The 26261-nt window shown below is 38.1% G+C and overlaps 1 protein-coding gene across 1 annotated transcript in view; it reads right to left on the minus strand.

Annotated features, from left to right (window-relative positions):
* LOC101706220 (regulating synaptic membrane exocytosis protein 1) overlaps nucleotides 1–14220 on the minus strand; it is a 137862-nt gene extending 123642 nt beyond the window's left edge. Inside the window, 1 exon segment of the mRNA XM_087205128.1 lies at nucleotides 13925–14220. Within this exon segment, the coding sequence (XP_087061254.1) occupies nucleotides 13925–14120 (196 nt within the window). The 5' untranslated portion in view covers nucleotides 14121–14220.
* Nucleotides 14221–26261: the final 12041 nt, after the last annotated feature.

A 26261-nucleotide genomic window follows, 5' to 3' on the forward strand; every position in this document is an offset into this window, starting at 1 on the left:
ACTATTTCAATTCCCCAATTCACTGAGAAATACAAGGTCTCTGATGCTTAATTTAACTCAGGGCTTGCCAAGGGTCTTTCTTCTTTAGCCTAATTCATAGTTTCTCAAAGACACAATCTTCTCAGTAGCCTGTAAACCTAATGTAGAGTTCCTATTCTTTGGGTGCATTATGCCAATAAAACATATTCAACTTCCTTCCTTTCTGATCACTGAGCTATCAATCAGTTCTCTCTAAACTGTTTTGTTTCTCACTGTTACTGATGATGTTACTAATGATGCTTTATCTCTTTTGTAAGTCTAAGGGACTTTCCCTCCCATAACTCATGCTGTAATTTTTCCTATGGATAACTTTTTTTTCTTTCATTAAAAATGTCTTGCAAACACAAGGTCCTGAGTTAGATCTCCCATATCAAGAAAAAAAAATGTACAAGTTGCACCAGTCTACATTCCTACCAACAGTAGCAAAGGGTTTCTTTTTCCCCACAGCCCCTCTAGCATTTGTTATTGGTTGCTTTCTTGATAGCAGCCAAATTCCCATTTCTTGAATGACCAGTGATGTTGAACACTTTTTCATATCTTTATTTGCCATTTCTAATTCTTCATCTGAGAAGTGTCTTTTTATTTCAAATGCCCATTTTTGCATTGGGTCTTTAAATTGGGGGGGGATTCTGATTTTTTTGAGTTCTTTATATATTCTAGAAAATAGTGTAGACTGGTGAAACCACTGTGGAAATCAGTGTGGAGATTTCTCAAAAAACTAAAACTAGAGGTTCCACTTAACCCAACTGTAACTCTTCTTGGTATCTTCCTGAAAGAATTGAAAGCATCATACCACAGCGATATATGCACACCCACGTTTATAGCAGCAGTTTGTAATAGCTAAATCTTGGAAACAGCCCAAATGCCCATCAACTAATGAGTGGACAAAGAAAATGTGGTTTTATAATACAATGGAATACTACTCTGCCATAAAGAAGGATGGATTTCAGACATTTACAGCTAAATGGATGGACCCTGAGACCATACCCTTAAGTGAAATAAATTGGACACACATGTTTAAATACCACATTGTTTCTCTGGTGTGAGTACCCAAAAATGGAAATAAGGACTGAAATGTATAATGGATGTTGGGAAACGCGAAGAAAGTGTTCAAATGGGAAGGGAAACAAGGGAAGAGGGAGGGGAAGAGGAAGGGACAAGAAAAAAAGTGAAAATAGAAGGAAAAAATGGAAGCAAAACTTTTGTACAAAGGGAAGGGAAGAGGGTGGAGGGGGGAAATTAGATAAAATAAAATAAAATTTATTTTAAAATGTACAAGTTAATGTCTAGTAGCAGGAATATTATAGATCCCTCTTTTTAGTTCAAAGAATTAATGCCCAAATTACTAAAATGATTAAACAAACAACTATGAACCTGAAACTGGGCTGAAAAAAAAACATAAACAGTTTTTGTCACTCAATGAAGATGTACTTTTTGACCCAAGTATTGAAGTACTTTTTCCAAATGCATGACCATTTAATTAATAAATTTAAGAAACACCCAAAATCAGAGGACATGAAAAAAACTGGCCCTTCTCAAACTCAATTGCCTTCACTATTACTTTTGTAAACATCTTTTCTCCCTACTCAAATACATTATTTTATTGCCTTTTTTTACTTCTACAAATTAAAAAATATTCAATGATGCGCAACTTGACCCATCAACAATACTTCTACATATATTAACTATAAACTGTCACTTTAGTAAGTATAAAACAGGGCTGGGGATTTAGCTCAGTGGTTCTGGTGCGTGCCTTGCAAGCACAAGGTCCCGAGTTCGATCCCCGGTACCAAAAAAAAAAGTAATAAGAGTAAGTATAAAACAGACTATAAATGTAGAAACATGACTTCTACACGTAAGTTTATAATGAGGTTCCCCAGTAAAAGCCAAAAGTGTATCTTTTCTTATTTCAAATTATCAATTATTCATTTTAATCATAAATATATATATACTTTTAAAAGCCAAAAGTGTATAAAATAATAATATTAAAAATAAAATGAGATGATTCAAGAGAACAATGGAAAACTCAGTGAAATTTAAATCATGATTAGAGACAGAAAGTATTTAAAAGGCAAAACACTGTCAAATAATGGAGATGAAAATATGTGTCAAAAAGTGTGAAAGATGGAATAAATACTAATCAGATAGAGTAGAGTTCTACAGAAGGTAAGTCTCCAGATACAGGTTTGGGCTACAGTTTGAAGTTTAAAGAATGAAGTTTTTGGGTTTCATTCTGTATGAAATTATGAGGCAAAGTATAGTTTTACCATCAAACTGAGTGGAATGGTAAAGTGTTAGGATAGTAACAACTGCTACACTGTATAATCCCAAAGACTCTGGGATGTACTTTCACATTCGTTACGCCAAAGTGGGGAGAACATTTTGCTTCTGTTAAAGATTCACTCTTCTGTCCCTCAAGCCCTTCCTCATTTGCTAACTCTCAAGTACTACATGGCTATACTGGGAAGAATTCACACCTGCTAGTCCATCATAAAAATGAATTCAGAGTTCCTTGGTTGGAGTTCAAAAAGACACCTGGATACAGCAAAGCTTTATTTTATCCCCTCAACATAAGTTGGGTCATATTGTGTCTTTTTTTCCAGTCAATCATTGTCCCAAATAACATGCAACTTTTTCATTGGAAACTTATGGTACAAAATAAAAACCCACACAGGAGAACCAGTACTCCATAATTTATGAGGGGACATCTTTGAGATTTGGAAAAGTCCTGTGGAGATTGGAATTAGTGGCAGAAATCCTAAAAATAATAACACTGAGACTCCAAACCAGAGTAATTTAATCAGAATCTCTGGTCTTGGGGCCTGAACATTTTTATGTTTCAAAGCTGCTCAAGTGACCATAATGTGCCTTGAGCTAGTCGTATAGTGCTCAATTCAGCTATCCTTTAAAATAAACTGGGGCATCGCTCCACATTGATCACATCAGAATTAGTTCTGGTGCTACCCACAACAGTTAATTTTTAAAACCACCCCAGAGGATTTTAAAGTGTATCCAAACATGAGGATCGCAGATCTAAGGCAACCATTTCATTCTGGTGCCTAGGGTAATCCAGTTCTTGACAGAACCAGGATTCAAACCTTGTGCTTTGACTCACAGGCCCAGGGCTCCTTTCCTTCCACCACCCTGGACCCTTCCTGGTCCTGGCACAGGACGTGTCTTCACTATCTCTCATTGTCCAAGGCTACTATCTCTGTGACCACATCCTACCCTAGGTCCAACACAACAGCCTGGCATCCAGGCTTCTCTCATAGTTCCTGTGACATGTGCTTTTTATGTATCCTACTTGGTGCCATAGAAATAATACATAGCTCTTTCTGTGCATTAGGTGCAAGGTACCCACAGACATACGCACAGTATCCATACAACTTCTGCCTACAGTATGTAAAATTACTATTCCAAGTTTTTTAAATGATGGAACTTGAGGCCTCAAAAAGTTAAGTAACACATCTGAGATATTTAGTTTCAGCTGTGCTTAAAACTGTGTCCTTGTGATCGTAGATACCAAATCTTCATCATAAGATTCATCATAAATCTTCATCTCTAAGACTCTTCATGATTGTATGTATTTCAGAGATAAGCAAAGATTGAGATAAATACTAAATATCAGTATTTGTCAGGAACATATACAAACATGCACAGGCCTTCTTAGTTCCTTCTTATGTGCATATCTTTTTATGAATTAAATTGTGTCTCTCTCTAAAGCCATTTATTGAGGTCCTCACTTCTCACCCATATTCCCTTGGAATGTAAGTTTATTTGGAGACAGGGTCTTTAAAGAGGTAATATAATTGAAATGAGGTCATCAGGGAAGGTTCTAATCCACTATGACCAGTATCCTAAGAAGAGGAAATATGTCACAGACGTGCACTGAGGAAAGAGCATAGGAAGACAAGGAAAAAAAGTCATCTATAACCAGCAAGAGAGTCTTGAAACAGACTCTTCCTACACGCCTCTCAGAAAGAACCAATCCTACCAACACCTTGACCCAGGACTTTCAGCCTCCAGGACTGTGTGGAAATAAACTGCTGTTGACAAAGTTCCATAGTATGTGTGACCCTAGGAAACTAATACCATTATTATCTCATCTGACACACAGCAGCCTCAGAAGAGTTTACTCTTGCAATTAAAATTAAATCTGTCCTTTGACATGGTATAGGTGCTTTTTAAAAAGAGGCCAGATTCCTTAAGCATAGCTCTGTAGGTAGAACAAGACATGCAAAGAAAATGGGTATAGGCAACAAGAATTAAATCCAGAATAGCAGTTAATCACAGATGCTCCACATTGCATGAAGAAAAAAGACATGGAAGGTAGTATGTGGATTTCCAAATGTGATAGCTGGGTCTGAGGATGGAGCTCTCAACTCCCAGGGGAAAGCAAAGCTCTAGAGGGACTCAGGCAGCAGGATTTGACTCAGTCGCAAGGGTCCAGGGACACAGATCTAATAACTGGAATGAGGTGCGAGGCCAGGACCTGGTCTTGGCCACTTGTTTGAAGTGAGATTGCTAGAACAGAGCCCAGTCTGCTGACAGAGCAAGTTAGCATACTGACTATCCAGACACTACATCTCCCAGGAGTGGCTGGCACTGGGAAGAGGGTGAGTTCCAAGCTTTTCTAGCTGCAAACAGGACAGAAAAGAGCTCCAAGGACAGGGAATTTGGAAAATCTTAACACCTGCAATGTTTCTTTTTCTGTTTAGGTGTGTGGTGAAAAGGGAGATTTTTGTTTGCTTCTGAAGTCTCTTACAGGTCTGAGATTCTGCTATTCTGTTAAATTGAACTAAAAGTAAGGACAACCTTTTCATTCACTGGATAAAATGGGTCAAAAATACTGCAGTATGATTCTGCATTTTAAAAGGATACTGAAGAAAATCTTCCTGAGATAAAACAGGTGACACTGAGATCTTAACTATCAAATCTTCTTCCAAAGGGACTTTAAAACATAAACTTTTTCCCTTAAAAAGACCTTTACTTACATGTCTCTGTAAATGTTCTCTACTAAAATGGAGTATATCATGTGAAATATGTACTTTTTGTTTTTGAAAATGTAGCCCAGAGGTTAATTTAATTTCTACTGATTCAAGGATAACATTTTTTTCCATATACAACTGAATGACTAATATTTATAGCCACAGTTTGATTTCGAAGAAATATTATTAGGCATGATCATGTTATATTTAGACTTAATTTCTTGCCTTTTTATAGAACTTTTTTATAGAACCATCATAGAAGCAAGATTTTTTGGTCATTTATATATTAGACAGAAATTAAAACTGAAAATCCAGTTCTTCACCATAGTGATTTTTGAGTTTATATTAATGCATATTATTAGAAATTAGTAACTAGCATGCTAGCTCAGACCACAAACAGAAAATGTGCTATTTATGCTTTTTTAAAAATTTTTTTATTTTATTGGTACATTTTAAGTATACAATATAATGACATTCATCATTGAAAATCTGCATTTTTACATAATCTCTCTTGGTTCTTATTTTCCCCCTTCCCCTGCCCTCCCTTCAACCCCTCCATCCTTCTCTATTACAAAGACTTTGTTTCCATTTTTTCATTTTCTCATATTAATTATATTCCCTGCTTTCCTTTCCCCTACCCCTCCCACTTCCCCTTCCCCTTTGCCCCTTTTCTTCCCATTTCACATTAGCTATTATACTTTTTAGTCCTTATTCACACTTTCAGTTTCTCACACTAGAGAAACTATTCAGTATTTACACATGTGTGTCCTATTTATTTCACTTAAGAGTATTGCCTCAATGTGCATCCATTTAGCTATAAATGTCTCTAATTTCTCATTTTTTATGGCTGAGTAGTACTCCATTTTATTTTTAAAAACCCATATTTTCTTGATCCAGTCTCTAGGTGATGGGCATTTGGGCTGCTTCCAAGTTTTAGCTATTACAAATTGTACTGCTATGAACATGGGCGCACATATATCATTGTGGTATGATTCTTTTCATTCTTTGGGGAAGCTACACAGCAGGGGAATAGCTGAGTCAAATGGGACTTCCAGTCCTAGTTCTTTGAGGTATCCCCATACTGATTTCTACAGTGGTTGCACCAGTCTACACTCCCACCAGCAGTGGAGCAGGGTTCCTCTTTCCCCACAGCCCCACCAGCATTTGTTACTGGTTGATTTCATGATAGCAGCCATTCTTTCTGGGGTGAGGTGGAATCTCAGTGTTGTTTTCATTTGCATTCTCTCGAATGACCAGTGACGTTGAACACTTTTTCATATGTTTATTTGCTATTTCTACTTCTTTGTCTGAGAAATGCCTGTTCATTTCAGATGCCCATTTTTGGACTGGGTCTTTAAATTTGGAAGGTCTGATTTTTAAAATTTCTTTATAGATTCAAGATAGTAGGCCTTTGTCTGAGGAACAGCAGATGAAGATTTTTTCCCACACTGTGGGCTGTCTCTTCACACTGTTGGTGGTTTCTCTTGCTGTGCAGAAGCTTTTTAATAAGAAGAGACCCCACTTGTTGATTGTTTGTGCTAGTTCACAGGCAACTGAGGTTTTGTTCATAAAATCTTTTCCTACACCAATGTCTTCAAGAGTTCTACCTAACCTCTGCTCCAGGCAATTCAGCGTTTCTATTTTAATATTTAGATCTTTAATCCATTTTAATTCTAGTTTAATGCATGGTGAGGGATATAGGTCTAGTTTTAATCTTTGGCAAGTAGAAACACAATTTGTTTGCCCTATTTCTGTCTCAGTGAGTCTATTTTTCGTGTAGAGGAAAACTACTGATTTTTGTGTGTTGACCTTTTATCCAGCTATTCTACTGAATTTGGTTATTAAATCTAGAAGACTTTTGGTGGAGTTCTTGGGGTATATTTATGCTTTTAAATCTTTTCCCAAGATTTAAATTGGAGAGATGATTACAACAGCTAATGTACATTCCACTGTAAGAACAAAGTAGATCTCAAACTTTGCCTCTGTGTCTCAAAACATCTAACCCTGAAATCATGTGTCTCCTTTGCAGTGGTTGAGAGAGAATTAAATTTATCTACCCCTCAACACTGCCAGACAGCAAGGCCTCTTTCACACAGCCTATTCATATCCCCATCATTTGTAATGTCAAGGAAAACCAAGCAACATAAAAACTGGACATTATTGCTAAATATCAGTCTGTCCAATTGCCTAATTGCTGTCCTATAGTAATCTTTTTCCTCTGCTTAGTTTGAAAGGGTAAATTATAGAAGAGGCTAGAGAAAGTACTTGGTGTAAAGGTGGAGATGTGGAAGTAGAAGTCACAAAGCTTGTGTTCACCCACCTGGGTGGGGAAGGAGCCAAAGTACATAAAAGGGGAAAGCACAAAATAAATAAATACAGTGGGCTCCACTGAAAGAACTACTAATTGGAGGCATGATGGTCTAATAAATATATCTACAAAGCCAGGAAAGTGGCTGCATATAGTAGGAACCAGATGAAAGGTTAATGTATAAAGAGAAATTAAACAAAGATTAATATAAAAAGAGAAGCCAATGCTGTTATGATTTCATGTAGACCTACTACTGTTTTGAGATTCTGATTACTAAAATGCCACTTATGAAAGGCCCCTAAAAACAACAAAACTGTCATTTGTCATACCAAAGTTTACTTGCATCTTAATAAAAAGGTATCAAATAGAATGTTTTCTATTATAATAGGTATCACATTAACTCGTGCATACAATAAAAAATAAAATAAGTAAGCTCCTGTGATGATAAATAGCTACATTACCCTTCTACCCACACTGTCAATTCCACTTCTCAATCTTATTTTTAAATATTTATTGTACAGTATTCGTCCTCCAGATGGAAAACACCAATTTGCTTCTAAATATGGACTGTTTCATTTGGGATCTTATCTATTGGTTTCTAATCTTAAGATATTATCTAAGGCTAAAATCAATTCAAGAGGAAACATTAGTTCGCTTTATTTACATCACTTTGCTTTCCAAAGCCAATAGTTCATTTGTTAGTTTGTTGATTGTTTCCTTCCTTCCTTTCTTCCTTTCCTTTCCTTTCTTCCTTCTTTCTTTATTTTAATTTATTTTATTGGGTGCCAGGGATTAAACCCAGGGCCTTGCACATCTAAGCTCATACTCTACCACTGAGGTACACACCTAGCCTTTTTCTTCTTTATACAATAACTTATTCAAATATACTTAATATACTGTTTCTTGACTTAAAATTTGAATGGAATCTTTAACACTTGAACACTTTAGAATATTCACATGTTTATCTATCCCACTATCACTTCCTTCTCCAAAACTCTTCGATGACCATGTCTGTCAGTTTTATTTTTATTTTGACATGGATACAAGATTTATATTCAATTGTGTAAGCACATATAACTGTCCGGTATAGAAGAGGATTTATTCTTACAATGGAAAAACCAATTAGCAGCTTTATCACACTAATACAAGTGAATATTCTAGAATTAAGTAAAAACAACTGCTATCTAAGGATTGAACTTCTTTTTCTAAAGATGCACTGCCAGGGTACTTGTTCCCGCAGAGGGAAATAGACTTGGGATTCAAGTTTAAAGGGCTGTAACAGTGATTTGAAATCATGTCACATTTTTGCTTCACTCCATATTTGGACCGTGACTTTCTTTTAAGAATTTAAAATTTATTTTCAATTTTGAATGACTCCTTTTTATGGCTGAAAGAAGACACAATCTTTCCTCACCAAGTCAATGACACCACATAACTCATGGTCAGCTGGCTGAGAGGCAGAAACATCATGGCAGAAGGTCATGGTGGAGCAAAGCGGCTGGGTTCACGGAGGCAGGGAGGCAGACATAGGGGAAGAGCTCCTCTGAGGCAGAAAGCCAATGACTCTCCTGTTCCAGCTGGGCCCCACCTCCTAACTCCACATTCAGCTACTATTTGCGTCGGTGGATTAATCCACTGAGGAGTACAGCACCCTTGTGGTCCAAGCACCTCTCCAGGAGTCTCAAATCTATCCAGTTGACAGGGAGATAAACTGGCACAGATGCCACACACTTGAAAGGGTTGTCTGGGACGCTGTCCCCTTCCTTCCCTCTCATTCTATCTCGTGCCAAGGCACCATGAGGTGAGTAGCTTTCCGCAGCCACATCCTCTCTCCCATGATGCTCCACTGAGGCACAGACCCAGAAACAATGAAGCCAAGCGACCACAGAGGAAGCTTCTACAACCAGGAGCCAAAATAAATCCCTCTTGTAAGCTGATTTTCTCAACAAGGGAAAGCTAACACAATAAATACCTTATTAGCTTATAGGCAGCCTCCTTTTATGAGTTTTTATTGAGGTTTCATGGAGTAAGAAAAACAGATCCTTATATCTGATAGTCATATGAAGAGAAAATCTCTTTTAAGTTGTAATTGTTTAAAAGTCATGATTTTCTAAATGTTTGTAACCAAATTTTTACTATAGAGCCCGATTTCATCTGGAGACATCCTATTTCTCTGTCAGAGTGTTCTGGCTAGCCAACTGGAAATACCATGAGGAACCATGAGTCAGTCTCTCTCTCTCTCTCTCTCTCTCTCTCTCTCTCTCTCTCTCTCTCTCTCTCTCCTCCCCCTCCCTCCCTCCCTTCTTCCCTCCCTTCCTCTCCCATGTATCTTTTTCTTTCTATCTATCTACCTACCTACCTATCTAATCACTGTACCTCTAGATCATTACATTCATGGAAACATTTATTATGTGAATTAATACATAAGGAAATGAATGATAACCAAATTTTTGAACTCCAAACAGTCTTAAGGTTAGAAGAAAAACCATTAGAATTGTTAAAAGGATATCAAAATTGTTTTTGATCTCAAGAAAGAGAAGTCAATAACATCCAAATTATAAGCTATTGTGTGAGCACCAGGCACTGCACTGATGCAGGCCAAAGAGGGTACTCCCAGTACTTTTCATTGAAGGACAAGAGCATTACATAAAGAACTGTATGAATAAGTTACACTAAAAGAATTTAATAACTGAATTCCCAACTTGTTTTCTTGATTCCCCAGTGATAGAACTGTTGGATTCTCAGGCTCAATAGTCAATTGTTCATCTTGCCCATGACCTAGATGGAGTCCAGTGATACTGTTTTTTTCACACTCACTACTAATTAGAGTCCTCAGCCTTGCTTTTCAACTACTCATCATTTCGTACCATTGCAGGATCATTTCTTAGGCTAATCCAGATACCACATGCTCCAAAAAAGACTGCTAAACACTTCCTACCAATAACAATTGCAAGCCAACCAATACGTCCCTGTTGCACAGGTTGACCTCAGAAGCCATTCGTCAAGTACTTTACAAGTTCAAAGGCAGTGGCTGGGAGTTGGCTCCGCCTCAAGTGCATACTTGGTCTGCATGAGGCCCTCAGTCAATCTCCAAAACCAGAAAGAAAGAGGCAGCAGGAAAGGGAGAAGTTCAGTCATAATTGATTTGTGTTGTGTTATTTAGTTAACGCAAAATCAACAAGGACTAGACAAATAAGGACATGCTATTATCCAATGTCTCCTCTTCAAATCCTTCTGGCTTAGGACTTACACATTAAATTCTTTGTAAGTATAAGTGGAATAAGACAGCAACATCTCTATGTTTCTTCCCAGAATGGGTACCATTTCTTTCTATCCTCAATATCACCACCATAATTGCCTCTTTCCTCATAGACCTCTTCACTCAATGCCTCAGAGGCACAAATCTCTACTAGTTCTCTCAGTGGGTTATATTACACATTTCATTTAAATTCAGCTGGTATCTTACAAATTCTTATCATATTAGTTCACTGGTATCTGTTTTTCTTCTGCGTAGAGAAACTGATATTACTTAATATTTATTAAATAAGAGACCAGAGAAGTACAATTTTTTTTTACTTGACAGTAGCAATATGGACAGCATTTACTTTAAAACATGTAGTAGTTGACTTTAATTTTTAGATAACCCCAGTGTACAGAGTTTACTGTTAATCTGTGTGTATGTGAGTGTAAGTATGTATGTGTGAGTCAGTGGACTAGATTATACTGAATATAAAGGCCGTGTCATCTTTCAGAGGCTACTTTCACTGAGTTATCAATTTTTGTTAAGTAGCTGATTGAACAGAGTAAAATTTTATCAATATACCAGGGAGAAATGTCCCTTTGAAGCATTCATTAAATTATATTTTATTGTGTAATTATTTTTTTTTCTCCCAACACAACGTAAGCTCTGCAAGGAAAGGGAACATATTTATCTTTTTCAAAGTGAGTATATTCACAGATAGCACAAAATTCATAGTTGCTAATAAATTTAAAGAACCAACACAGCATATTAGTAAAATAAAAATAACAGTTATCAGTGATAAGAATGTTGGTAACATATTAAGTGATTATAATATCCCAGATATTAAGTTAAATGTTTAACTTTATGTGTGTAACCGATAAATGGAACAAGAAAATGCCTGGGATATATTCAACCTTGACTTTTATCTTCCACCGTCCCTTTAAAATTGTTCCTATATACCATAGGGTGATCACCTCCGCTCCTGAAACTCATGTATGGCATCCACTGTTTCCTAAGAGATCTGTTCTCAGATCATCCTTTCCATTCTCATCCCATTGGAGACTACAGGAGGTATTTACTCTTCTTTGATAGTTACGGTGGCTATCTCACACTCACAGCAATCTTAAATATCCATGAGATTGACACTACAGGCAAACGCAAGACGGGAATAATGCTTATTTAACACTCTGTGCAGCATCTCATCCAAACCACTCAACAACCTTACAAAGTGGTTCCTCTTACCTCTACCGCGCTAATTAAAAACAGGGAAAGACTTACAGAAGGAGGTTGAATATCACGTGCGGTGTCATGGGGTACGACATCCCCAAGATTGCAATGGTGGAGTTTGGCAATCTAGTTACTGATAGATGTTACAGATGGCAGCATTTCTGATTATGCTTGAAATAGGAAAATGTGCTACATTATTATTAAGAGGTATTTCATAAGAGTTAATATTTCATTTCATAAGCAGTGATATGGGATTGGTTAAAATATTAATTTAGGAAAACTGTCTTGACTGGAATATATTCCAGAAATCTGAGAATCAGATGAATAGTAAGGTAAGAGAAAACAAGATTATCTGTATCAGATACATGTATATGTGATGCCCCTGTGTTCCCAGCTGAAGAGGATTAACATGAGCTTCAAAACTGTGTACATCCCCGACTAAGACTAAGACTACATTCCCCCAAGTCTCCAGGAGGAAACCCAGGAAGATACCCAACACAGACAGCGAGCTCCTCCCATGCACCCAGACCCAGTCAGGCTTTCTTCCATCACGCATTCCTAGTGTATGTAACTTAAGGAGTCCATTCTGCCTGATTCCATGCCTGCTGTGATTTATAATACTTATTTTAATATTTAGCTTAGAATTATTTCAAGGAAAATACACATATCTATCCTTGTCAAGAGTTAACCGCACACCAGTTAACACACATCTATTTATATTTGTATTCAACATCTACTTTATCACTTTAGAGGAAAACAGAAGTGAGAATATCCATGAACTGCCTCTTTAAAAGCCTATAGCCAGTATGCCACTTATGAAGAGAAGTCATCAGAGGACATACTCAAGGAGCCAAACTGACCTTATGTACATAAATTCCAAAGACACATACTCGCGTTGGTTTGCAGTAATAATAAAGATAGAATAAGCTTTCTTAATCGTTCCTATATAGAGCATGTGATTGAAGACTGCACATTGGGGAAGACACAGGTGCATGATATGCAAGCAGTTTGGAGATGCGAGAGAAGGAAACAGTGACTTTTAATAAACTGTACCATATGTAGCATATATTTTGGTAATATAACCCAGTAATTATAAAGCAAGCCAAAACTTAAAAAAAAAAAGTTCTCCAAAATACAAATTCATTAAGAACTATCCAAGAGCCTCAACACTACCACATGGATAGTGACCACCACCAGTAAAGTTGGAACTTTGGTCAGTTAAAAGTTGAGTGAATAGCAGCAAAATGAGAAATATTTTTGAAATACTTTCAAAACAAGTGTGTAATTTTAGTATCAAATTGAAGTACTTCCTACAACAGCTCTATCAAATCCTAGGACTATCTGTGATGATCCCTCTTGAGGACCTGAAATGTGGCTTGTGGGACTGAGGAACTAAATATCTGTTTATTTAATTTTAATTTATTTAGATATAAACAGCTACACATGACTACAGTATTGCACAGTTCAGTTAGAAAAACAATTCTATCACACTGCATTCCTAAAACTTTTCAAATGTGAACTTCATATCTCAAAGTTACTACCTAAAACACAATATATAACAAACACCTTACATGACATAAAGGTGCTTTCTTCATAAGTTGTATGAAAGTTTAATCTGAAATTCTAAAAATGCTACCTGAAAAACATAAGAATGCATACAGTAATCTTCCACAATGACGGGAATCAAAATCTCTCCTAAGTCACTCTCCCAAGTCAATTCGGAGCTCATGGTTATGTTTAAATCCCACCAATTAATTAAAACGAATACCTTCCATTGGCTGCATCTTTGTGAGCGTTCCAAGCCTCACGCACACTTCCCACTCTGGCACACGTGGTACACCCACAACTCCAAACCCGAGACACAGGCACTTTCTCTGACCTCGGCACACGCACATACCTCTTGCCCTGGCACGCACACACACCTACAAATCCGGTACACACACACACACCCCTCCAAACCTGGAGTGCATGCACTGCTGACCTTGGCAAAGGTGAATAGGCGCGCGCTTTCTCTCTCCCTGGCGCACACAGACGCACTCAGCAGCCCCACACACCTGCTTCTCCCACCCTGGCACTTGCAGCTCTGTCTGGTGCACACCCACCTCCTCCCGGCGCGCTCACCTTTCTCGCTGACGCTCTCGCTCTCCAGCTCGGCGTCGTCGCAGCTGGTGTACTCCGGCGTGGACACGCCCTCTTCCTCCGAGCTGCTCACCGACATCTGCCGCTTCTTGCCGCTCCTCTTGGCGCGGTGTGGCTTCGGGGGCGACGGCCTCACGGACTCGGACTGGTCGGAGCTTAACGAGTCGTTACGCAGCATGGTCTCCACCTTCTCGCGCTTGGCCTTACGCACCAGTACGGCGGCGCCGGGCTCCAGGCGGCCCTGCCTGCGCGGCGGCTCGGGGCCACGGGGCTCCGGGGCGCCAGAAGGCGCGGGCGCGGCGCGGGAAGGGGGCGGCTCGGAGGCGCGCTCGGGGGCGGCGGGCGCGCGCGGGCCCGGCCCGCTCTCGGGGGGCTCGGCGGCCTCGGTGCGCGGTAGCGCCACGTCGCTGTGCCGCCGCTCGTGCCTCGCGCGGGACACCCGGGCGTGCATGCGCATCTGCTGCTCCTCGGGCGGCGGCTTCACCGGGTACCGCGCCAGGTTCGGGTCGCTGCGGTACCGGGTCTGATACTCCTCCTCCCGGCGCTGCCTGTTGTCGTCCGCTGCGGACCCGGCCTGGCGCTGCTCTGGCCCGTCGGGCAGGTCCTGCGAGCTCCCCTTCTCCAGCCGCCGGCCCTCGCGCCGCTCCCGGTCCCCGGCCTGCGCTGGCGGCTTGGGCGCGCGCTTCCGCGGCTCGGCCCTCTGCGCCCCTCGGCCGCTCGGCTCCGACGGCCCCGGCGCCTTCTTCCTGTGGTGCGCAGAGAAGGCCAGAGGAAGCGAGTTGGTGAAACTCAGCGCTGAGACCCGGACGCCTTTTCTTTTCATTCCACTCTTAAGTTATTTCAAGGTATAAGTCGATGTCTAATCAAACATTAAGGTGATAAAACTACATCAAACCAGCATAAATGATTAGGTTTTTAATTTTGGCCCCTTGCATTAATCATATGTATTCCAGAATTTAAAAGCTTGTTTCCACATTTTAAAATTTGCATTTTCACCAGATCCATAAAGATCATCAATTAATTAAATCATTAGTTAAATAGGTGGAGTTTAAGCAAACCCCTACTTGTCAAAGACTTTAAAATGTTTTAGATGAAAATAAAATAGATACTATAGTAGCAAAAGATAATATAGACATATCACCTCAAGACCAAATATGTACTTTGTGCCCCCCTATATATACGACAACATGTATAACAGTCTTTTACTGTAACTGAATGTAAATACATGTGTGTGCATTTCAGAAACCAATTCTAATAGTTCATTGTCCATGGTAGAACAAATTACTTTGCTCTTGATCATGTACACCCAAATCGGCTTTTGGGGGAGTTGGTGAGGAAACAATCGCTAACCATAACTTACATTTTTAATCCCTCAAGTTAAAATAATAAATACATTCTTGAAGTCAGTTCATTCTTCCTCCTGCTCTCCCTACCACTCATTTCAGAATAGGGACCAAAAGAAGGAAACAGTCTGAATTATACTCTTCTCTCTATGCTGTGGGAAGGCTCTGGCAATGATAAAAGTAAAAGCTGAGGGCTTGGCAATCTTCGAATGCAATAAAATACCATTTATTTCTACCCTTCAGTACTCTGTACACGAAGTACACTTAATTTGGAGAAGTTCTAGCAATTATGCCTAGAAACTGCAAAAAGTAGGGACTTTGGCTAAGCATTCGGAACTCACATAATCTGATGTGTAATTAAAGTAGAGGCCGCTAAGGCTCGTTTTCAGGGCCCCAAGGAGGGCCCTGATTGGAAGTCCAAAAGCAGAGTCACGAATGAAAATCAAGAAAAACACAAAGTGGGGAAGAGCGAGCAGTTTCTGTTGTGGATTGATAAACACTCAGTTGCTAAAGTATGTTGTGGGATGGGCATGAGCACAGTCTCAGGATGATGGAGAGAACACACAGAGCTTCACGTGGTACAGGAAAACAAAACAGAAATACAGTGAGTTCTGCGGAAGGCATTTAGATCATTCAGGCCCTTTGAAAGAAAGGGATTTGGATCTGAAAGAACTGCAAGGGAGAGGTTGCTGTGGAAGTGGTCAAAATGATCATACACTAATCATTATCAAACACACTTTCTCATGGGAGTGTGATGTTTGCAGGCAAACATTTGCTGACTCGTTAAGGCAGAGTTGCTCATGGTAGAGTCTACATTGAATCAGCTTACTTTTCTTGAAGGGCAGATAGAGAGTTCTTATGAACATTTTAGGGAGCGCCATCTGTGAAGATGCTTTGTGAAAGAGGGAAGGAGTTTTCCAGTCTCGGTTACTATGCTCCACTAATTATGATTTTCTCACCTCTAACTTTGTTTTGTTTCCATTGATCAGTGCACAAGACACAAAGGAAAGAAACTCCAATAACTGAAAACAAGCAGGTTGTCATCCGTTCCATCTGGATTCTTCCTGAAGTTTTCTCAGCCTTTGCCTTCTACCTGGGCAAATGCCAGGAATACCCTCCTCCTAATAATTCCCTAGTCACTTCTCAGAGCTTAGCATAAAAGAAATATCCTCAAAGAAGACTTCAATAGGTCAGGGTCACCCAGAGTGCACTTTAAATTACAGGACTAATTCTATAAATGAACGACCATCTAAGAGCTTTTTCTGGATTGGAGATTGGCAGTTAGTAATGGATCATTTAATGTAGGTTTATATCTGCGCATGACAGGAAAGAAAAACTTTTAATATAGTATGCTGTGGGATGGTGTGTTCTAGACATGGATCGCCTGAGGCCAGGTGTTACCCGCCTTATGGGGCCTGAGAAGCATGCCTTCCATGAACTCCTCCTAAACTGAGGGTGAGCCACAAATAAGGTGAATATCTAAGTTTTTAAAAAGCTTATTACAGTAAAAGATACCGTGCTAAGAATGATGGGAGAAGTGTGTTCCAAACAAGGGGAGGCATTTTGGGTATTCTGAGATGGCAGTGTGTGGCAATAGTGAAATGTGTCTTTTGGTGTGATGATCTTTTAAATGTAAACACTCATCGGATTTTTTTGATCACCCTCATTGATCAATCTTTTCCAGGAATTTCTGTCAAATAAAAACATTGTGGTATGTTCTCATCCTCATATTCTCCAGATCTGGCACCATGTGACTTCTGGCTCTTCCCCAAAGTCAAAATGACCATGAAAGGTAAACATTTTGAATGGAGGACACTAGGCAGCCATAACAGCACACAACTAAAGACACTCAGAGAAGAGGACTTCCAGAACTGCTTCAGAACGTGGCAAGAACAATAGGACAAGGTGGGATATTTTGAAAGGGATCCATGGCAGTGTCTTTTACTATGTCCATTTTTAAATTAAACATTCACTGTATTTTAATCACACCTTGTAGAAGTTACATGTTTGAAAGTGGGTTTGCTCTGCAAGCAAGACCTCGACTTTCACTGACAGTGCCAATGAACTATTACCTCTCTCTTGGAGGTTCACTCCTACACCTGGAGGAAGCCTGCTTCTGCTCAGGCCCCAGGGCCTTCGGGGAGGGCTCCACCCCTGTGCTCCTGTCCTGTGCTGCACTTGGAGGAGCAGCATCCTGCGAGGTGGCAGCTGCTGTGCTCAGTGGTGTCTGGGACCGCGATCGCTCTTGCAGTCTTGCTCTCTTTTCTCGGGGCGCCTCAGAGCCAGCACCTGTAGCTGTGTCACTCAGGGTTCCGTCCTGACTCGGCTGCTGAGGGCCACTTCCAAAGAACCATGCCCCAGATTTGGTTAAGATTTCTTGTTGCTTTCGACATAAATTGCATACCCACATAACCTATTCAAAGAAGAGAGAACAATGTAAATTTTCTGCTCTATTTGGAAATAATTTATTTTCCATACATTCTAAGACAGATAAAAAGGTTTTCATCTTCATGTTTTGCCTTGAAACTTTCTTGTGAAGTTGATTCTTGCACAAGTCACAGTGGAGGATGTGAATGCCCGGACTGGGACTCATCTGAAAGTAAAACACCTCTGGGCAACCAGAGCAGAACTTTTTCTCATCTTCAATTTAATAATTCTGAGATTCCTTTTACTATGCATCTGTCATAGCTTGCACGATTGACTCTGAAGTTTTGTGTAAAATATCTGTGAGTAGAAATATCCTAAATGAGTTAGACAATTGATTAGAACACTATTATTTAAAAAAGACTACAACCAATATTTATGGATCTAAACCTTGTATCTCAAAGGATTTCAAAGATACCTGCCTTCTCAAAAATCATTTATTATTAAAGTCAATAGTGAAAGTTATTTATTTGGAACAAACAAAGGCACAAAAGATGAGGTCAAGCTGTATATTTTCTCTAATTTCTTAGCAATAAATTAACCCCAAGCTTATTTCATGCTATAAAATACAGTTTTCCAGGCACATATTTACTAAAGCAGTAAGTATGAGGCTGGGTTTGTTCATATGTGACCACTCTAATGTAATATTTCCTTAGGAAAAGTATTTTGGAATATTTAGAAACAGCTACTGATAAATCATAAGATACCAATACTTAAACTTGCATATTGCTCTCCTATTGATTACATTTAAAATGAATGTAATAATAAGGACAATAATCGTAACAAAAATAATAAAGAAAATAACAATATAAGCAACAACTAGCAGTCACATGGCCTCTCCATGAGCCTTCTCTTCAAACATAGAATGTAAAACAAAATAAACAATTCATCTCATAGCCTTTATCAAAATCACCTATGGAATATGTCTCAGTGTACGATGCTTGCCATATAAAGCACCTGCATCCCCATCTACTTCAACTCATAATCGAAGTCCCTCAGAAGCCCTGATTCTTGAGCAGGGACACATCCATAGTAACATTGAAAGGAGAAATGCTCTGGGAACAAGATGTCCACTAATACTGGCACTAAGTCTCTTCTGCCTAGAACTCAGGGTGAGGACAGGAAATGTATTCCCTCTTTGATTCTTTGGTTGCTGCATTAGCTGACCAGACAATGACAAGAACACCTGAAATTATGTGGCTCAAGAAGATCGATATAACTTTTTAATATGTTATAGCATCCAAGTAGACAGTAGACTGGAATTTCTTAAACTAATAATAAGCAAATTTTCACCAATCATGAAAAATAATTACTTTTAACTATGTTATAGGTATGTATGAAAATATCACACTGAAACTTAACATTTTATAAAATTAATAAGTAGTAAAATATACATTTTTTAAAATAGGCCCCTTTCCTCAAAAATATTAAGGCATAGCTAGGATACGTATGCATTTCCTACTGTGTGTGGTGGTGCACACCTGAAGTCCCAGTACTGTAGAAGGCTGAGGCAGGAGGATCAGAAGTTCCAGCCCAACCTGAGCAACTTAGCAATTTTGTGAGACCTATCTCAGAAAGAAAAGGAAAGGAAAGGAAAAAAGAAAAGGAAAGAGAAAAGAGAGGAAGCATGCTGGGGATGTTGCTCAGCCAAAAGACCCAAGTTCGAACACAAAATGCTATTTATTTAAAGAGCAAGCACAACTTGTAGAGAATGGACCATACAGGATTATATCCTGATTAAATGACCTGGGATGTATGTATTCCAAACCAATCTAAATGAAAAAGTTTTGTGCAGTAATTTATCTTAACAGCTCACAGATGCAAAGCAATCAAATACAAATGCAAATGAAAGTTTTGTGATATGACATGGCTACTAAAACTTGATGCCATACATCAGAAAAAATGAAGAACGATTGAACATTTTATTCTGACCTTTTGCTCTGACAGCACTTTAAAGTATGTCTCCCTCCACTTAATGAATCATGAATGAATACAAGAGACCATTTTCTAAAACCCACAGGAATTTTTGTTACCCAGTGGAATACTATATATTTACACTTCTTACTATATATTTACAGCAAATTCCATAGATAAAACTATGAGTTTGGTAGGAAAAAAACTGTTCAGATAGAAGAAATACTTTACTTGCTTTTGTGTGAAATGTTTAGAGATGAAGATACACAGAGCAAAAGAAATATGCCTTAGATTACTCTCTGTTTGCATGTATGCACAACGCTAGGGATTGAACCCAGGGCCTTGTGCCTGCTGAGAAAGCACTGTGCCACTCAACTCCACCCACAGCCGTTAGGTTCCCTCCTGATGGCACTACTAGGAGGATTCATCACAAGGAGTCCAGAATTCTTATATTAACACAAACATCTTGCTTATAAGAACCTACTTGAGTTATTTAGTGTTACAACTTAAAAATAAAAGCATGTAAGTTTGAAAAAAGATAAAAAAGATTAAATTTTCATAGTTTTAAGATAAATTTTCATGTTGAATTTAATATTGTACTAAAAAAAACACCTCACGGGCCCAGGGATTTAGCTCAGTGGTGCCGCACCTGCCAGGCAAGTCCTGAGTTTGATTCCCAGTACCAGAAAAGAAAAACAAAAAAACAAAAAAAACACCTCACTATCATTTTAGAAAACATGTAAAAAAAAACGAGATAGAAAACTTTACCGGTGCTGCATTTTCTGAATATTTTTATTCATTTTCCTTACTTTCTCTATTCAGTGAAACGCTCACTTCAGCAGAAACTGCAGACAAAATTATGAAAATGATATTTCACGTTGCTGATAAAAGTGGATGTGATGGTATGAAATAGACGACAGCAGATGAAAATGAGTGAGTACTCCGATTTTTGTTGCAGTGTTTGTGTGTTTCTGTGTTTGTGTGTGTGTGTATTCTCTAAACTGGCTGTTCTTATTGCTATTTCATAAGTTTATCTTTCCCCTTGGAAGTTTACAGAATATATTATGTAGATTTATTAAACATAACATGATACAGAATTTTTCTTAATGAATAAAGCGTTTCCAGTCCCACTGTCCCACTATTACTATTTTGTTTTAAATTGTATGCAAATTTAGTGGAACTAAGATTCCAATATATCTTTCTAAAAGAATCTAACACATTTTATCAGATATAACATATGCTATAGAGATGGCATATCATTGGCCTTACCCTTGAACTGCTTATATTTTCTCACATTAACAAAGAAATCTGGAGTGAAAAACTATTGATCATACTGTTTTATATTTAAGTTTGTTAAAGAATATGTGGAGAATATTGGGTAAAATTTTAATAAACAGTCAAGGCTATTCTGCTGTTATCACTATGTGGTAATAGACATTTTTGCATATCTTGTAAATTTGCTTTCCAAGTGTTGTGCCGAATTGTAACCAAGACTATTGGTTATGCATATTAAAATCTGATGATTTAATAATGCTCCCAAACCCTATATTCTCACAAATGTTTCCAATTTAAAATGATGTACGATCCCATTTAAATAACAGTAAATAAATTTACAAAGCCATAAGCCCCACAACAAAAAAAGAACTCAATAAAGAGAGATACTAACAAATTTCTAGAAGTTGCTACATGTATGAAAAAGAGTGGAAGCAAAATGGAGAAATCTGTAGCTTAAACCACAGATTCAGAGTGCTTGAATTAAGAAGGGAGCTAATCTCAGCAGAAAACAGAGAGCTCTAGATTGAAAATGGCAGCTACTATGGCAGTAAAGGAGAGAGAAGTGGAATTAAGGAGACTGTTTAATGCCTGATCTAGTATTCTCTTCATTTGCAATTCTTCTGTTTTACTTTGGCTCAGAAAGTGCTTTGATAAATATCCACTTTTATTTTTATCAACTACTTACATGGTTGAACACTGTGTATTTTTTCTTTGATCCCTCAGAATTTGTCATGATGTATGATAAGAGGGATTTACATTAATGTTTTTCCTAGCTAACTGTTTCAACATGATTTAACATACGATTCTTCATGACACGCTTATCGTGCAAGGAAGTTTCCTCGCTAGGGTTAAACTGGTTACATCCCCACCTGAGATCCATTGATCTGAACTTTACTTGGGCTTAGCTTGCCTTTCTAAGGCTCAGGGACATCATCTACAGAGTGGAATAGTAATAATTACTATTCCATTGAATTGTTTTGAAGTTAAATAAGATCCATCTAAATTGCTTACTATAGTATCTGAAATTTAGTAACTGCTTAATTGGGCACTCATAGTAATTGCTAATTATGCTAATAATTATTTTAATAATCATACATATGTATTAATAATCATCATACATACATAGTCTTTGAGGGTCTTTCAGCATCTTAGAAAGCCAGTAAGGAAATTATATTTTGTTCCATAGAGGTACAAATATATTTGTGCACTTACTGAATTACATTTCATTACTCAAAATCTGTATCATTCTAACTTGATTTTACAGATCGTCCAGGGATGTGCCTGCCATAGGCCATGTTTCAGTAAATATCTAATGTTTTTACTATCTGGAATCACTGTACTTCAGGGCACAGAATAGGCACAGTTAGTACTGGGTGACCCTGAAGGGAGCGGGCCCTGGAGAACGAATATCTGAGCTGGGACTCTTTCGCTCCTACCCAGCACAGACTTGCTCATTCATTTGTGCTGCACTTTCCTCATTTGTAAAACGGAAAATAATAGATGATACCATAGAATCAATGTAAGGATTACATGAGATAATATATGTAACTGTGTTTGACGCGGAGCAAACAATACCAATATTATTAACAATATATAAAATATGATTGCATTCGTCTCTTTCCCTTCACTGGGACAAAATTGCAAAACACCCAACTTAAAGGAGAGGCTTACCTTGGCTCACGGCTTCAGAAATGTCAGAGCATGGTTGGCTGGCTCCGAAGTAGAAATGGCATGGCATAAAGGGAGAGTGGAGGAGCCAGGACAGGAATGTGCCCCTCCAGGTCACACCCGTCATGGCCCACCTCCTCCCACCAGCCTTTACCTCCTAACAGCATGTCCAGCTACGAACTCATCAGTGGACAAATCTACTAAAGAGTAGAGTCCTCATGACCCCAAATCCCCGCCTCTGAACACAGATACTTTGGGGGAATATTTTAAATCTAACCCATAACGTTGATGATGTGTCTCCAGACTAAAGGTAAACAAAAGTTGGAGTTTAGGGCAATATAAAGTGCTTTTTTCTGTACATGTTTCTGAATTCAACAAATAATCCTGAGCTCCTGGTATGTGCCAGGTATTTTTCTTAGCAGTGAGGATACAGCTGTGAAAAAAATACACACAAAATCCTGCCATGAGTATGTGCTTGTGAAAAAAAACAAGCAAACCCCAAAACAAAATGGTAAAGTTTTGTAGCATGCTTGGTGGAGATAAAGGGCATTCTGCGTGGTGGTAGTGGGGTTCAATTTAACACCAATTGGTCACAAGAAAACAGTATTTGGGTAAGAATGAGTTATGCAGATATCTGGGGAAAGCACTTCGGGTTACAAAACCAGCCATGAAAATAAACTGGAGGAAGTTCCTGCCAGGTGATTTCAACAAACAACTAGGGCAAGGTGAGTGAAGGGTCGGGCCAGTCATATAGGACAGGGAAAAGGGTGGGAACAAAATGGAGATTTCGTAGGTCTTCATGGGCCACAGCAAAGAACTTTGGCTTTTGTGAAGAGAGAAATGGGAGCCTGTGGAAGGCTTTGAGCAGAGAACTGATCTGGTGAATCTTAGGTTTTAATAGGATCCTTCTGGTTGCTGTGGTGAGAATTAAATGGAGGGAATCAATTGTGGGCTCTTTGGGAATTTAATTCTAACATTAGTTTTACTCTCTTTTAGCTCCTTTTGGCCAAACATTCTCCTACCTCTTAGGTTATATTTTGGTGTCATTCTGTTGGAGGTGCACCTCTTCATATATGTAACACAGGAATTAACTGCTTTCTATCTAACCAGGTAGCTTTTTGTTTTAATAGCGCTTGCACATGAGGCAACCCTTAGCCTCTATGTCTTGTCTCCCATTGCCAGGCTATCTTCCATTCATCAAAAATGAGTGTATACACTCAGAGAGGACTTCACCCCATTGCTGACCCTTCCTTCATTCCCCTGCGTCTTCACACTTACTCTACTGGTACTTTCCCCTTGGCTTGCAACCATAAAAGCATATCAAATAATCAATACTTTTCTTCCAGTGAAAACAGTTTGCCTTTAACCTGTCTTCCCCCAAATCACCTCTTACTCTATCCTCTTTAAAATAAGCTACTTGTTAATGTAATCTAAACTCACATCCTCTTCACTTCCTCTCACCTCATTTTCTTTGAAATCTGACTCCCTTCCTCACAATTACATTTTCTTTCTGACATTCCCAACCCCTTTCATAGTGGCAATTCCAATTGTCAGTTCCATTTTTGTGGCCCTTCCCTTGCTGACCTTTTTTAAAAAATTTGGAATTTATGACCAGCTGTCTTCTGATTTCTAAAATTCCATGACAATTTCCTTTTCTGGTCTTCTTATTTCCATCACTTCTCATATTCCTGGCTAAAATTTTCCTTCTTGACAGTTAACTAGATGGTATACAAGGGTTCATTTTGTTTCTCTATAACCCTTAACCCAAAAGGCCGCACTGCAGATGTAAACAGGGTCTCAAACATTTATCCCAACCCTTTCGACACAGTATTTTGGCTTGTATAATAAATGCATATTTGTTTGATAAATTATATTCATATCTACTAGATTAACACAGCATTTACATTATAAAACATACAAAGTAGAAACTAAAATGAACAAGATAAAAATATAAATAGAAATATTATTTTATTTTATACTCAGAGATTCTCTTGTAGAATAAACTGACTCTAAAATCATAATTTCTACTTTCAAAACCTTTTAAAATATCCAAATCCCTATATTCCATCATTTACTTGATGTGGCTACTAGAATATCACCCAGGAGCCATAAACTTAAAATATACAAAAAGATGTGATCATGTTTCCCATAAAATGTGTCTTTGTCCTGTTGACAGTTTGTCTCAGGTAACATGGTCACTATCCCACAGTAAGCCAAGTCATTAATGTGAATCTGGTTCTAGCTTACCTTCTCCTTAATCGTCTTCATTTTGCTTCCTGCATATTTTGACTCAGATTTATTCTGTCCTATCTACTCTCTTTGTACTGGCTTACTAGAGGTGACTCGTCATTTCTTCCTAGTGGGATTTCCATAACAATAATCTCAACTCATTTTCTTACCTCTTTTATTGCTTCTGCAGTAAATCCTACACACCATTTCCAGATCTCTCAAAATTGACAGCTGCTTCTCCTGTTCCACATAGAATTAAAGTTCTTCTGCTTAGCACACTACACTTCTTTCCAGCTTCCCATCCTGGTCATGGACCGCAGTTTCCCACAAACATTCCCTTCCTCAGTTTTCTGATGACTGTGCTCACCCTGTATGCATCAGAGGTCATCTCCAAATGCATTATATACACTTTAATACATTTGCATTATTCATACCTGACACAGCTTCACAAACTCATTTATGATATAAAATTTTCATACTGATATTATCCCCAGTAGAAATGTATACAAAGAAAATCAAAGTATTCAGTTGTGTGTTCATTACATTATTCCTAAAATTTGATATTTTATTTTCTACTTTGAATTGCTTCTCCTGATTACAGTAAGAAAGTGACAAACGAAATACTCCTTCTTTATATTATGTCATTATGCATGGATGTCAAACACTATAACATTCTATATAATTTAACTGTATTATTGTATAATGCGACTGGTATATTTAAATTTGTCCATTAAAATTTAGTGAAAAAATATAACAAAAGTTTTTGTTGAATTACTCATAATGATATACTATAAAATATTGAATCTCAACCAACATATTTCAAAATACAGATGTAATTATCTATGGTAAATAAGACAATTAAAAATTTTTTCATTCAGGTTTCTAAGTTTCTTTTAGCAGCACACTAGTACCCAGAAATGGGTTCATGTGGATCCTTTTTAAGTCTCTGACTAAATGTGAATCTGCACATGTGCAGGTTAAAAAATGGCATAAAAATATCTATTAACAGTTTTAACCTGAATACACTTATTTTTTCAGGTAAAATGGAACATTCACCAATATAGACCATGAGCTGGCTATACAAAAAAAAAAAAAAAATTAGAGAACATTAACCAAAATGAGAAAATAGCCTAATTTTTGAAATTAAGCAATATACATCTATGTAAGCCAAGGCAAAAGAGAAAAAACACAAGAATAATTGAAATGTTTTTTTAATTTGAATGATAATATTATACAACATATCAAAATGTGTGAGTTAAATCAAAAGCACTTCTTAGGAAATAAAGTATTGTCTTAAAGACTTCATTGCAAAAAAAAAAAAAATTCAAAAGCCTGTGAGCTAAATTTCCATCTTAGAAAGAAAACATAAATGCAAAATAAGATAAAGAAGAAAACAATAAAGATGAGTGCAAATCAATTAAATATAAATTTTTGAGAATAAATGAAAGTAAGAGGAAAAACCAGAA

Source organism: Heterocephalus glaber, unplaced genomic scaffold, assembly GCF_053883595.1.
Source record: "Heterocephalus glaber isolate CG9 unplaced genomic scaffold, H.glaber_assembly_v1.0 deba00000594, whole genome shotgun sequence".
NCBI classification, from domain to species: domain Eukaryota; kingdom Metazoa; phylum Chordata; class Mammalia; order Rodentia; family Bathyergidae; genus Heterocephalus; species Heterocephalus glaber.